Genomic DNA, 15481 nt, shown 5'->3' with positions numbered 1-15481 from the left:
GCATTCCTGAACTTGCTCCTCCTAACAGATGTGATCTATGTCTGGAATAATTTGTCTTCAATTTTTGTTTGGCTTCTGCTGCCAGTGAGTTAACACTGTCTGCATTATGTGTGCCAACTTGTAGGAGTAAAGAAAGTCAGAATTTAGGAGTATGAAGCAGAAATCCAAATACGCTGTGATCTAAACTGGGGAGGACTAACCCCAAACTTTGACCCAGTATATTAATTAGCTCAGTGTATTACCATATGACTTTTTTTATCTAGCTAGAAAATTGGCCTTATATGAGAAACAGTCTGTGCTCAAGTTATGTCCTTATGTGTGCAACAGACTTGGATTTATTCCTCCAGAGAAAGTGATCATTTACTACTTTTGTCTCTCCCTAATAATGTGTTCTCAGCCCTGATCACAGACACAGCATACAGAGTACACATGAGATCCTAAGTCCATTTTAGAGCTGTGGTCTGTGCTGCCCCTCTTTTCTTATTTCTGCAATAAACAACAGGAATGGTTTTCCCATTTTCCTTATCCTTCAACCTTTTCAGCCTTTTATTCCTTGTATTATGTTTTGCTTTGTTTTTTCCTTTGCTCCTTTTCAGGCAAAGCCATGTCTGACATATGGGTGAGATTTATTTATACTCCTGTCAAATGATTTGGATACTAAGTAAGGCTGACAAAGGAAGGTAGAAAATATTTATTTTCTTCTTTATTTAGGTATTGTTTGGATTATTTTTTCTTTGGAAAACAGCCACTGCATCTTTGATGAGTTTTATTTTTGGTAAATGCTGAAAATAAGTTATGTAACACAAAGAAAGAAGTGAGGCATACACACATGGAGGCCCAAAGAGATCTGATGCAATTGAACATCATTAATTTTTTATACATTAATTTCTTCTGCTGATTCAGCTTGTGGTCTAAGACTTTCAAATTCTGTACCATAATCTATATCATCTTCATGAAAACTCTTCTTACAGCTTGAACTGACAGTCTAATCTCTGCAAAGAATGTGGTATTTTGTGCAATGATGTGCTGGAATATTTTGCACTGATATTTTATGTCTGAATTACTGCTTTAAAGAAGAAGTTTACATAATTTTGTGGTCTCTTTATTAAGAGAAAATAGAACAGAAATGGGTTACATTTTAACCTAATTGTGAGTAAAAAAAAAAAAAAAAAAAGTCAAATGAAAGTGTCTGTGGAACTGAGAGAAGGTATAAAATACGTAATACTTTTTCATGTTTGTTTGTCTACTAATCTGGTATTGTCAAATTGTGTTTTTTAGTTCAGACTGGAACAGAACAACAGCTCTTCATTCTATGGCATAGAACTTACTGTTTTCTGTGCCTTTATTTCAGCAGCTGGTTTTGGTACTAGCATGTTAACAAATAATGTCCAAGTTAATGGAGTTATTCTAGATTTCAGATTTTGTGGTCCATGATTTTAAAATCAAACTATTGACAAGAGCATTTTTAAGAGCATTTTTAACCCTAAGACTTTTTTTCTGTCTCTTTCTTTAGCCCTGTACTTTAGTCTCAGAAAAACAAAACTTGTAGCTGTTTGTATTTCTGAAGCAATAATTAATTTCTTAGTGTTCTGGAAAACTCTCATGTAGTCAGTTGTGCTAATCTGGGAGCAGTACTGGCTTTTCAGGAGCCAGCCTGCAGAAAGAATTGCGGTAACAATGGTGTGGTAGACTATATCGCATGAGAGAAGGGGTGAGGAAGGCAGCTGCCCCTGGGATGATGCTAGCCTCCTCTGGGTTGCAGTTACTCTTTGCCTGTTAAGAAGATGTGTTTTGTCCCTTAGATATTTGGCTGGCTCTTCTGAATGGACTGGGGCAGCAGGGACACTCGTGAGCCAATGGCAGAGATAGTGGCAGCTCTGGAAGCATTAGCCTCTCATAGTCCTCATACCCTCTCAGTATAAAAGCTTATACCATCCTTATATAAAGGATGGAAGAGGGGAGGAGGAACCTTTGGGTACTGTCATCCTTTGGGTGATAGGGATCAGGAATAAAGTCCTTTTTTGTATTTAAAAACATACAGCAGTAAACTAATAGTGGTAACAGGCTCCTTTAGCTTCTATGACAAGTACTCACTAGTGCAGAAGCAAATTAAAAAGGTTTTATTTATCTGATCAGGAAATATGTTCTGACATTAATTGTCATTAAGAAATGAATTTACATGCATCTTCCTGTGTTTTTGTTTTACAACCGTAGATTGGTGAATTATTGAGCACCACACACCCTGCCAACAAAGCCAGCCTAACTCTTTTCTGCCCTGAGGAAGGGGACTGGAAAAATTCCAACCTTGACAGACACAACCTTCAAGACTTTATTAATATTAAACTCAACTCAGCTTCCATATTGCCTGAAATGGAAGGACTCTCTGAATTTACAGAGTATCTGTCAGAATCAGTAGAAGTGCCATCACCTTTTGACATTCTGGAACCTCCAACCTCAGGAGGCTTCTTGAAACTCTCCAAACCCTGCTGTTACATTTTCCCAGGGGGAAGAGGAGACTCTGCACTGTTTGCAGTGAATGGATTCAACATGCTTATCAATGGAGGATCAGAAAGAAAATCTTGCTTTTGGAAACTCATCCGGCACTTGGACAGGGTAGATTCCATTCTTCTCACTCACATTGGAGATGACAACCTGCCAGGAATCAATAGTATGCTTCAGCGAAAGATAGCTGAACTAGAAGAGGAACAGTCCCAAGGGTCTACTACCAACAGTGACTGGATGAAAAATCTGATTTCACCTGATTTGGGAGTTGTATTCCTTAACGTACCTGAGAACCTGAAGAACCTGGATCCTAACTTTAGAGTAAAAAGGAGTGTAGAGGAAGCTTGTTTTACTCTCCAGTATTTAAACAAATTGTCTATGAAACCAGAACCTCTTTCCAGAAATATGGGTAATACCATTGACCCCATCGTTTTATTTGAGAAAATGGGAGTTGGCAAACTTGAGATGTATGTGCTTAATCCTGTCAAAAACAGCAAAGAAATGCAATATTTCATGCAGCAGTGGAGTGGTACTAACAAAGATAAAGCTGACTTCCTGCTACCAAATGGCCAAGAACTAGACATTCCACTATCCTACTTCACCTCTGTCTCATCCCTGATTGTGTGGCATCCAGCTAATCCTGCAGAAAAAATAATCAGAGTTCTGTTTCCTGGAAACAGCACCCAATATAATATTCTAGAAGGACTAGAAAAACTCAAACACTTAGACTTCCTTAAACAGCCAGTGGTTACACAAAAAGACCTAACTGGGAACACTGCTAGTCCGGCTGTGAAACAAGCAAAGTTGAAACAACGAACAGACAGCAAGGAGAGTCTCAAGCCTACTGCAAAGACACCACCAAGCAAGCCTTTCAGAAAAGAATCTAAAGAAGAAACACCAGAGCCTGCAAAGCCTAGTCCAACACCGGAAAAGCCTCAGAAGTTAGAAAGCAAAGAAAAAGGTCCAGTTAAAAAAGAGAAACCAGCAAAAGTGGAAACCAAACCTACAGTGGTGGAAAAAGACATAACAATTAAAGAAGAACAATTAGTAAAATCTGAAACTCCTGAAAAACAAACTACAGATGTAAAACCAAAAGTGTCAAAGGAGAAGCCAGTGAAAAAGGAAGTCAAAGCAAAAGCTGAGGAAAAGAAGGAGGAAAAAGAAAAACCAAAGAAGGAGGTTTCTAAAAAAGAGGAGAAAACACCCATCAAAAAAGAAGAAAAACCCAAAAAAGAAGATATCAAGAAAGAAGTTAAAAAAGAGGTAAAAAAGGAAGAGAAGGAAACTAAGAAGGAAGGAAAGAAAGAAACTCCATCAAAAGAAGCCAAAAAAGAAGCTAAAAAAGAAGAGAAGAAGGACATTAAGAAGGAAGAAAAAGAAGCCAAAAAGGACATTAAAAAGGTTCCTAAAGAAACGAAGAAGACAGCTACTCCTTCGAGTGAAGCCAAAAAGCCAGCAGCAAAGCCAAAACCACAAAAGAAGGAGGAACCTGCTAAAAAAGAAGCAGTACCTGCTGGAAAGCCAAAGGAAAAAGGAAAAGTTAAGACTGTGAAAAAGGACATAAAAGTCAGTGGAGCACAAGCTGCCCTTGCGGCAGTCGGAGCCACTGCCACAGCTGTAGCAGCTGTAGCAGCTGCAGAAATTACATCCAGTGGACAGGAACTTGAAGTGGAGAGATCCCTTATGTCTTCACCAGAGGATTTAACAAAGGATTTTGAGGAATTAAAAGCTGAAGAAGTAGAAACAATAAAAGAAGCAAAACCTCAAGTTGCACTTATAGAGGATGAACTGAAAGTCACTGGCACAGTACAAAAAGAGGCCTTGGAAGTACAAAAAGAAAAATTAGATAATGAAGGACCTGCTGAGTCCTCTGATGAAGGTATAACTACCACAGAAGCTGAGGGTGAGTGTGAACAGACACCTGAAGAATTGGAAGCTGTGGTGAAGCACAGGGTTGATGACAATGAAAAGTTTGAAGATGAAGGAACTGGCTTGGAAGAATCATCTGAAGCAGGAGATTATGAGGAAAAGGCAGAGACAGAAGAAGCTGAAGAACGAGGTGAAGATGAGGAAGAAAAGACACCGCTGGACACTGCAAAATCATATATGGATGAATCACTAAAATTTGAAGAGACCTCAGAAGAAATAATGGCTGAAGCAGATGCTAACGTTAAAGATGAGAAGTATATTGAAAAGGCAGATTATGAGACATCAGATGAACGGGCTGAGGAAGACAGGGAAGAAGCAATAGAAAAGGCAGAAACTGAAGAGACTGAAGAAGATGAGGAAGACAAAGCGGAAGACATCAGAGGTGAAGAGGAAACTGAAAAAATAGAAGCTGAAGAAGATTATGTGATGGCTGTTGCAGACAAAGCTGCAGAAGCTGGTGAAGTTGAAGACAAATATGGCCTACTCATAATTACACCAACAAAACGCTCAGAGCCTCAGTCTCCAGCAGCAGAACCAGCCTCTTCTATCCATGATGAGACATTACCTGGTGGTTCAGAAAGTGAAGCCACTGTTTCTGATGAAGAAAATAGAGAAGATCAACCTGAAGAGTTCACTGCTACCTCAGGTTACACACAGTCTACTATTGAAATATCCAGTGAACCCACTCCAATGGATGAAATGTCGACACCCCGAGATGTCATGAGTGATGAAACTAACAATGAGGAAAGCGAGTCACCCTCTCAGGAGTATGTGAATATTACCAAGTATGAGACATCACTGTACTCTCAAGAGTTTGGCAGACCTAAACTTTCTCCACTTCCAGATGCTTTTAATGGGTTATCTGAAGGATCCAAAACAGAGGCCACAGAAGGTAAAGACTATAATGCCTCAGCTTCCACCATCTCACCACCTTCTTCATTAGAGGAAGACAAATTCTGCAAATCTGCATTCCAAGATATATACCGACAAAAAGAAAGTGAAATTCAAGGCACTGCCAAATTAGAAATCAAAGAACCCTATCAAGAAGATGTTGGTGGAAGACATAGTCCAGCAAAGAGTCCAGCTGCCAGTTTGTCCCCTCCGTCACCTGTTGCCAAAACACCACTGAGTGAACGTAGTGTGAACTTTTCACTCACTCCCAATGAGATCAAGGTCTCGTCTGAGCCTGTCACTGTTGCTACATTGCCTGATGTACATCAAGAAGTTGCTGAAGAGCACTGTGCAAGCCCTGAAGATAAAACATTAGAAGTAGCATCTCCCTCACAGTCTGCTGCTGGTAGTGCTGGTCACACACCTTATTATCAGTCTCCCACTGATGAAAAGTCCAGTCAGCTTCCCTCTGAAACCAGTGAAAAGTCAACAGAAGCTCCTGTTAGCTTTGAATTCAGTGAAGTCAAAGATGAGTCTGCAAAACTCAGAATAAGCCCTATGGATGAACCTGTGCCAGATTCAGAATCTCCTATTGAAAAGGTTCTCTCCCCTCTACGGAGTCCACCACTGATAGGTTCAGAGACCACTTATGATACATTTTTGAGTGCTGATTTAAAGTCTCCCACCAGAGATTACGGAAGTCCTTCTGAGGGGAAACCTGGGAAAGAAAAATCACCTGTTCAGATGAGCCCAGCTTCTGAAGCCAGCTCTGTGGGCCTTTTCCAAGAAAAACAAGATGAAAAAAGTATGGAGTTTATGGTAATTAAGGAAGGCTTCAGCCTAGAAAGGAAAATGGAGGATACAGAACCCAGCAGCTCCCAGTCCTCACTGGTCTTGGATGATCGTAAGTTAGCAGGTGATCTCTCACCTACTCAAATAGATACCAGTCAGTTTGGTTCTTTAAAAGAAGATACGAAAATGTCAATTTCTGAAGGCACGGTTTCTGACAAGTCTGCAACTCCTGTTGATGAGGTTGTGGCAGAAGACACCTATTCCCATATAGAAGGTGTAGCCTCTGTCTCTACAGCATCTGTTGCTACTAGTTCATTTCCAGAACCAACTACTGATGATGTATCCCCTTCTTTGCATGCCGAGGTTGGATCTCCCCACTCTACTGAAGTTGATGATTCCCTTTCTGTGTCAGTTGTACAAACACCAACAACTTTTCAGGAAACAGAAATGTCTCCATCTAAGGAAGAGTACCCAAGGCCTATGTCAATTTCTCCACCAGATTTTTCACTTAAGACCACAAAAGCAAGTACAACAGTGCATGATCACAGATATCCTGAGCAGTCAACTGTATCAGTAGAATTTGGTCAGGAGTCCCCTGAGCAGTCTTTAGCAATGGACTTTAGTAGGCAATCTCCAGAATATCGTACTGTAGGCACTAGTGTACACCACATAGCTGAAAATGGACCAACAGAAGTAGATTATAGCCCTTCAGATATACCTGAGCCTGCTTTTGCACGGAAGATTTCCCCTGTGGAGCAGTCACCTTACTCTCAGGAGAAAGATATTTCAGAAATTATTTCAGTTTCTCAAATTGAAGCTTCATCCTCGAGTTCATCAGTTCATACACCTTCCCAGGTAACTTCACCACTGCCAGGGGAAACTTTTTCAGGTGGTGTTCCACCCAGAGATATGTCACTACATTCTGCTTTTGCCTCAGAAAAGGTGCAGAGCCTAGGAGAAAAGCTGTCACCAAAGTCTGACCTATCTCCATTAACTCCAAGGGAATCTTCTCCTCTGTACTCTCCTAGTTTTCCAGATTCATCTCCTGCAATTACTGAAGCAATGTCAGCTAGTCACACACCTTTGTTATCACTGCAAGTGTCCTCTGTCAAAGCATTTGGTTACCAGGAACACCTAACAAAGCACAGTCCAGAACCTTTACTCAGCCCAGAAAAAGAAGATTCAGAGAAAAGCAGAAGGTCACCAGAAGAACTTAGTTATTCCTATGAGGCCACAGAAAAAACTACTAGGTCACCAGAAGATATTAGCTACTCCTATGAGGCAGCTGGAAAATCTACTAGATCACCTCAGGCCATGGATTATTCCTATGAGACAACCAGGAAAACTTCTAGGTCACCTGAGGCCACAGATTATTCTTATGAGATAACAGGGAAGACCTCCATGTCACCTGAGGCCACAGGTTATTCCTATGAGGCGAGTGGGAAAACCACCAGGTCACCTGGGGCCACAGATTATACCCATGAGACAACAGGGAAAACCACCAAATCAGCTGAAGCCACAGATTATTCCTATGAGAGAATTATGAAAGCTACCATATCACCCGATACTATGGGTTACTCCTATGAGACAACAGGGAAAACCACCAAGTCACGAGAAGCCATTAGCTACTGCTATGAGACAACTGAGAGAACCCCCAGGTCACCAGAGGCCATGGATTATTCCTATGACACAACTGGGAAAGCCTCCAGTTCTCCTGAAGCCACAGATTACTCATTTGAGACAACTGGGAGAGTCACCAGGTCACCTGAAGCTACTAGCTATTCCTATGAAGCAAGTGCACATTTCACTCCAGGAAAATCGTTAGCTGAATCCCGTCAAGATGTTGACTTATGCCTTGTGTCCTCTTGCGAGTATAAACATCCCAAAACCGAACTTTCACCCTCATTTATCAACCCAAACCCCCTTGAGTGGTTTGCAAATGAAGAACATTCTCAAGATCAAGAGAAGCCATTAACTCAACCTGGGGGAGGCCAGCCACCTTCTGGGGGAAAGCAGCTAGGGCGGCAGTGTGATGAAACCCCTCCCACGTCCGTCAGCGAGTCTGTCCCATCTCAGACTGATTCAGATGTTCCCCCCGAGACTGAGGAATGTCCTTCCATCACTGCAGATGCTAACATTGACTCAGAAGATGAGTCAGAAACCATTCCGACAGACAAGACAATTACGTACAAACACATTGACCCTCCGCCTGTCCCAATGGCGGATCGCAGCCCTTCCCCTAGGCACCCTGATGTTTCCATGGTTGATCCAGAGGCTCTGCCTGTTGATCAGAATTTAGGTAAACCTTTGAAGAAGGACCTCAAAGACAAGACAAAGACTAAAAAGCAGGGTACCAAGACCAAGTCGTCTTCTCCTGTTAAAAAAAGTGATGGTAAATCAAAACAAGTGGCTTCACCAAAGCCAGCTATAAAGGAATCTTTAGACAAAATTTCCAAAACAGCTTCTCCAAAAAAGAAGGAGTCTGTGGAGAAGGCAACCAAAATGATCTCTAGTCCAGAAGTAAAGTCTCGAGCGGAAGAGAAAGACAAGGACACCAAGAATGCAGCAAATACAACATCCAAGTCAGCGAAGACTGCAACCACAGGTAAAGACAGATAGCATTTCCCTAGTGTTAAGATTTTCTTAGTTGTTGCAGTGAAGTTAGTTTGCCTTTATATCAATCTCCTGAGAATTGGGTTTGTAGCGAATTCCCAAAGAAAGCCCAGCATGTAAAGGCCACATTTAAATGCATGAAATTCACTGTAATTGAGAAACTTCATGTGTCAATTTGCTCAGAGAGTACATAAAATATAAGGACCTTAATACTAGCTGTCTAAACTGTAAACCAACTAATTAAAATTAAAGTATTAAAAGTACCACTCGGTAGGTGAAGTGAAATCAGTAGCAAAGTGAACCACTTCATTCGTTGTAAGAAACAAGTAGGTACAATTCTTTTAACATAAATCAATGCAATTTAATATTGTGGGAGGCAAAGGTTGGCCATTGGACGCATTTTATTTTGCTAGATCAATTTTAAAATAAGTATTTAAAAAAATTATGTGAGTAGTAAGAACACTTTCTGTGAGCTAAGCATGTACATCATGTAATCTGGTTAAAGTCTTATGCCATCAGTGATGACTAAACATAGAGAAAGTTAATGTCATTTTGGATGACTGTTGTGTATTCTAAGTAGTAATAAAATATGAATTAGATTACTGAAGGAGGTATTGTGCTAATCTGTTGTTTCCGGCAGATCTTGTTAGAGAGTGTTTGGGGGATACTTTGATTTTGCTGTTGTCAGGACTGGTGTTCTGTTGAAAGCTTTTTTTACAAAGACCGGGTCTAGGATTCAGTACAAACAAACCAGCATTCAGCTGTCTTTAGCTTTCCCATTTTAAGTGGTCCACCGTTCCTTTCTTGTACCATCATTTGCATGTCTCTGTTAGTAGATGTGTTTCAAAGCAGCAGTCTAGTTGCTCATATTATACATTTCTCCAGCACTTTAGCTCTATATGAGAACCTTCTTCCTTAAAGCATACTTCTCAGGTATACACTAGAGCAAAAAACAAGGTTCTGTTTCATAATGACATTTAAATGTAAAATGTAATGTCTAATATTTTATCCAGTGTTGGTATCTACAATTCAGAAAGATACATCACAGATTTTTTATCATAAAAGATGATAAAAGATTTTGTAACATAACCAATAGTAAAAACTCTCTAATTTAGGAAATCTTATCATATCATGGTGCTTATTTGTCATATTGACCTATGATGAACAGCAGGACACACTAGACAAGTGTAATGGACTTTGCTGGTCTTAGAGTATGTGACCCTAAATAGAGTGCATTTCTCAGTTCGCCAAGCTTCATCCTCTGTAACAACATGAGAAGGCTAATAGAACATAAATGGTGGTCATCTGGATAAAATTACTGGTTGAATCCAGATTTTCAGTTCATACCATGATCCAGTGTGTAGCAAAAGCTGCTTTTATTTGGCCAATATTTTTTTTGTGAGTGTTTAAACTTTGAATTCTTTTCACTGAAGCTCGTCGTAGAACAAGTACTGTACTATGTACATGCTTCCCCCTATAGTTTGTGATAAGTGGCTCATTTGTGTATGCACATAAGGATCCGTCAGGCAAACAAACACTTGTTCTCAGTTCCGCGAAGTAATTGCTTTAGAAGTTTGTCATCCCAAGTTCCTCTTTGTGCCTCTTTCTGCTCACGTGTAGTATCTTCCTGATGCATCTGTCAGGCAGCCTGAGCATATCAACAGCTACCATTATTTGCTATGTGCTGATACCCCAAATCTCAGGACGGCTTCAGATCTGCATGGCTCCCTGTGTGACCCTAGATTTTATAATCATACATACTTGAGTCTTTTGGAAAACTGTGCTTCTTAACCTGGAAAATAATACCAGCATTTATTGAACAGGAATCCAGTAATCACAGCCCTGTGCAGTAATTGTTGGATAATAGTAATATATATTAGAGGGAAAGGTTCAGTCAATGTTGGTTATGTGGTACTGAGTTTTAATTTCATTATATAGTTAGTTATTCAGGTTTTCCCTCCCATTACAATTGTAACTGGGATACAACAAAGCTGGAACATCATGTCATTAGATGCAGGAAGGTAATGCCGTAATTGGACACGTGACACCTCAGTGATTATAACAGTAATTAATAAATGCATGTTTTTAACCAGCCTGTGATATATTCTTTTGTTGTTTGATTTCCAAAGGACCTGGGAATACTAAGGTGGCAAAATCTACAGCAGTGCCCCCAGGACCTCCGGTGTATTTGGATCTGGTGTACATTCCCAACCACAGCAACAGCAAGAATGTTGATGTTGAGTTTTTCAAGAGGGTGCGGTCATCCTACTACGTGGTGAGCGGGAACGATTCTGCAGCTGAGGAGCCAAGCAGGGCTGTTCTGGACTCCCTGCTGGAGGGCAAGGCGCAGTGGGAGACTAACATGCAGGTAGGATCTTCACTAGTATCTCTACCTGGAATTTTAACCTTCTCTGGGAAGCAACTATAGGAAGGCAGAGCACCTCTGGAGTGGACGGCAGCTGCTGGGGAATGGGGTCCCCAGGCTGGGCACCTCATTTCACTGATGATGTGAGAAGACACCCCTAGTGAAGCACAGAGCTGCGCCGCACTCAGATGTTCTCCCATTTTTGGCCCTTCTGACCTGTGCCTGGCAAATAAAACAGTTGGGAGCTGGTCTACAGGGTCATTTGGCTGTTTCATCTTATTACTATACCATATAAGGTCCAAATTTGGAAATGTTGCAGCATGTAAGTAGCAAAGAAAAGTGAATGTTTCAGGTTTATATGGTAATCATGTACACTTGGAAACGTCATGTACCGTTCCATCATAATCAACAAGTAAACAAAATATTTGGCTATAATCTAAAGAGCTATCAGTGCAGACTACAGACTGCTACTTCTCTGGAAAGCTGCATACGAACACATTACAAACCAAGGTTTTATTTTGATAAACTACTTCTTTCCAGTAATTTTACCTTAACTATGTGCTTATTTATTTCCTTTTATCCATCCATTTATTCAAGTATTTACTGCATAAAGGTCCACGCTTCCCAAAAGGGAAGCATACTTGTTGGTCAGGGCTTCTTACAAAGATATGTTTCTTAAAAGCTGTTTCTGTTGTCCATTCCTCAGGACTTCTGTTTTGTGTTGCAGGTGACCTTAATCCCAACCCATGACTCAGAAGTGATGAGGGAATGGTACCAAGAGACCCATGAGAAACAGCAGGACCTCAACATCATGGTTTTGGCAAGCAGCAGCACTGTTGTTATGCAAGATGAGTCTTTTCCCGCATGCAAGATTGAACTGTAAGAACGAGACCATGCACCACAAGATTAAACTTTGTTTCCAGAAATTCTTTAGTTTGAAAACACCTTTTCTAAAAATTCAACCCATCTATTTCAACTGCTGAATGAATACCTGACAAATGCTATACTGTGTGACAGTGATGCAAGTCACTAATATTTTTAAGTCTTTGCTGATTGCTAAGGGAAATAACATTATTCCCATAGTAGGGTTCAAATTACTGTGAAAGTGCAGATTCAGTTTCATCTCCGCTGAACATTTGGAAACCATGAACTAGCAACTCCAGCTGACTTCTGCCAGGTGGAGGCATTTGCCCTCTAAGGAAACACAAAGAGAGAGAAAGAGAGAGGGATGGGAGGAGGAGGTAATAAATAATTAGATCTGCATTTGTCTCAAGGCAATAGATGTGTCGCTTACTGCAGTCTGCTTATGCTCTCACATGAAAATGAAGTTTTCAATTTGTATAAATCTAAGCTATCGCAAGGGGGATCCTTTTTTTTACTGAATTTTTAGCTGGAAAATAAAAAGAAAGAGAACATGGCTAGGCAGGGACATAAAATCTAAACACTCATCATCAGTTTTCCACTTTAATTTGAACTCTGCATACTGACATACCATAACAATCATAGGCCAAATATGCATGTAGTCTGCACCCCATCCAGAAGTCTAAAACCTTTCTTTCAAAATGCAGAATTGTTGGTCTAAGGCATGCTCCCAGGGAAAGTCACTCACTCCAGCCAGAACTGACCAGTCCACATGCTTGAACACCCATGTCCACTGTCGATTAACTGAAGCAAAATACCAAAGCAGTTGGGAGTACATACAGTAGACAATTTGCCTTAGAAAGTGACTTGAATGTACAAAGAAACTCGATGCACTTATTTTTTATTCTTGAGACAGCAAATTTATAAAACATCTGTGTTGGGGATCATAGTTACACCAGTAAAGAAGTGTGAGTGTGCATGTGTGGTACTAGAAACCTATCTAACTGGTCAAATGGCTTGGTGCTATGAATTACATATGTTACTTGTGTGAACGCGTCATTGATGCACCTGGACAGCTCAGCAAGGCAAGATGAGAATTTTTTTGAAAGCTTCTTTTGTACTATGGAAGCAAGATTGGAGTGGTGTCCAGTATCAGAGTTACAAAACTTAGTGAAACATTCAGAATGATGAAAAAGGTTACCTGTGAGCCTGTACAGTATTCAACCTTCCTTTGTCTTACCTTGTTTTATTTGTTTAATTTAAGAGTGAATATGGGACTAAGTGTACAGATGCACTTTTTTTTAGTGCTGCGTGAACTTTTAATAGATGAATTTTTAACAAACGTTTTAATTTACAGGAGAAAGTGAAGAAAAAATTTTCAGGTGAAGGCGATTTTTTTAGTAGTTTTGTAAGATAAATGAATAATGTCATTAACGTTCTAGAGAGAATGGATATTGAGGTAAAATTTATTTAAAACAGTCAACTGCCAATACCTTTTGAGGGCATGGGGGAGTGGAAGGACACCCTGGTGGTAAAATAAATCTATTGATGTTGACAGAAAATGGGATTTGAAAAGTTGATTGCCTAATACTTACAAGGGTGTAACCTACATTCTCAACCCTCACAAGATCTTGAAAAAAGATAGAATAAGCAATAAGCTAAAATAAGTCACTCTTCCATTCCCTCCCGTTCTCCTCCCCTCCTTTCCCTTTCACCTTTCCTTTCCCCCTCCTCCTCCTTTTCCTCTTCCTCTTCCCCTTCCCCTTTTCTTTCCACTTCCTCTTCCCCCTCCCCTTCCCCTCCCCTTTGCCCTTTCCCTTTCCTCTCCTCCTCTCACTTCCTCTTATTTTACTCTTCCTCTTCCTTTCTTCTTCCTTGCCTCTTCCTTTCCTTGCCTCTTCTTTTACTCTTCTCTTACTCTTCCTTTCCTCCTTCCTCTCCCCCTTCCTTTCCCTCTCTAGACTGCTTGCAGAGGAACAGCATCACTATTCTGTGATTTAGGACAGTTTGGATTTTTTAGTCTCAGACGTTTTACCCCAATTAAAAAAAAATCTTGTTACATTGTAGAAGGTTTGCAAATATGAATTTAAAGAAGGTGTAAAGGTCTCCAGAATGGAGATATGTGCTGGTCTGTATGATTCACCATTAACAGCTGGTATTAAGTTTCACAGTGTAGTGAACTATGACCTCATTATATTTTCTTTGCTTGTAATTTATTTCAATTTTACATTGTTAGGCTATTTTTGTCTAATAGGTGTATGTTTGCACTCCTAATTTTTATGAGGGTTTTTCTCATACTGCTTTAGGGTCCTTTAAATGTAGGCTCCTGAGGCCCATTTAATGCTGTGAATTAGTTTGCCAGTTGTTGAGGGTTTTGATTTATTTTTAATGTCTTCTCTTTTTTTAGGTATCTCTACCAACACTGTTATATTTATTGCTATAACTTTTAAGTTGTTAAGAATAACTTAAAATGAATATGGCACAAAAGGCAGATGGAAATGTATTGTGAAAACAAGCATGTTTGCTGGGCTCATAATCATTCACTTCAAATTGCTTTTGTAATACATAGTCTAGAAGTTATAGGCAAAATGTTTGGCAGAATAGTACTATTTCTACAATTCTTTCTGCTTTGTCTACTTTCTTACATAGGTCAGATTTCAAACTTTTTGAGTGGATAGGAACAGATTTTCTGATTTTCTGACAATATCTGAAATGGTTTATATCTCTGCTTTGTTAGAAAATCTGTTTTAAGTACAGCAGTGGTCTTGAAACTAATCTCACACCACTTACTCCTGTGAATCAGGAGCTATTTCACTACAGTCAGGAAAGTTACAGTCATTTGGTCCTGCTGTAAACAAAATCGGAATCAAGCCTTAAGTCTCCCCAAGCAAGTTTGTGATGGCTCAAGCATTTGTTTTACTTTTAAAATAATAATAAGACAGTTACATCTGATGTTAAAAGGTACATTTGGTTTTTTTGCTGCTACAAGAATATTAAAACCCCAGTCTGGCTATTCTGAGGTATTGTCATGCCTGTCCATCCATTCCCTTTCAAATGGCAATGGTGCCTGGGTGCAACACAGCAATGAACTCCTCCATGAGCTCCTCTTGCCCTTAATGTCTTTCCTGCCTGTGGAACTAATCTAACTGTGCTAGTCCTGGTACTACACAATTAGTTTAGTGTAACAGTCATCAAAATGTACCGTGTACATTAACGATGAGTGCTGTTGATCAGCATAGATTTCTAGGAGCATGGTTTGTTATTGATTACTCTAATCATAAAGATTCAATATGAGTGTAAAGGACACTCCCTTTAAATGATGGTATTACCCATAACAGCATCCCTGGTCATGATCTTTATGCTATTACTGCTTCATATAATTCAATGAAGAATTAACCTTAGAGATCCCACCCCACTCCTGAACTGGGACAGGGCCTCTCTTGCATGCCTTTTCAAAGTCCTGTGGTGGGCCTCACTTTATTGACCTCTATTTTCACCCCATCTTTCATACAAATCGCTTTTGATTTT

The 15481-nt window shown here is 40.0% G+C and overlaps 1 protein-coding gene across 1 annotated transcript in view; it reads left to right on the top strand.

Annotated features, from left to right (window-relative positions):
* MAP1B (microtubule-associated protein 1B) overlaps positions 1 to 12484 on the top strand; it is a 20883-nt gene extending 8399 nt beyond the window's left edge. Inside the window, exons 3-5 of the mRNA XM_010085204.1 lie at positions 2215 to 8719; positions 10857 to 11095; positions 11820 to 12484. Coding sequence (XP_010083506.1) covers positions 2215 to 8719; positions 10857 to 11095; positions 11820 to 11975 — 6900 coding nt within the window. The 3' untranslated portion in view covers positions 11976 to 12484. The remainder of the gene's footprint in view (positions 1 to 2214; positions 8720 to 10856; positions 11096 to 11819) is intronic.
* Positions 12485 to 15481: the final 2997 nt, after the last annotated feature.

This window comes from Pterocles gutturalis, unplaced genomic scaffold (genome assembly GCF_000699245.1).
Source record: "Pterocles gutturalis isolate BGI_N339 unplaced genomic scaffold, ASM69924v1 scaffold41360, whole genome shotgun sequence".
NCBI classification, from domain to species: domain Eukaryota; kingdom Metazoa; phylum Chordata; class Aves; order Pterocliformes; family Pteroclidae; genus Pterocles; species Pterocles gutturalis.
The sequence above is the reverse complement of the archived record's forward strand: the minus strand, read 5'-3'. Positions and strand labels throughout refer to the sequence as shown.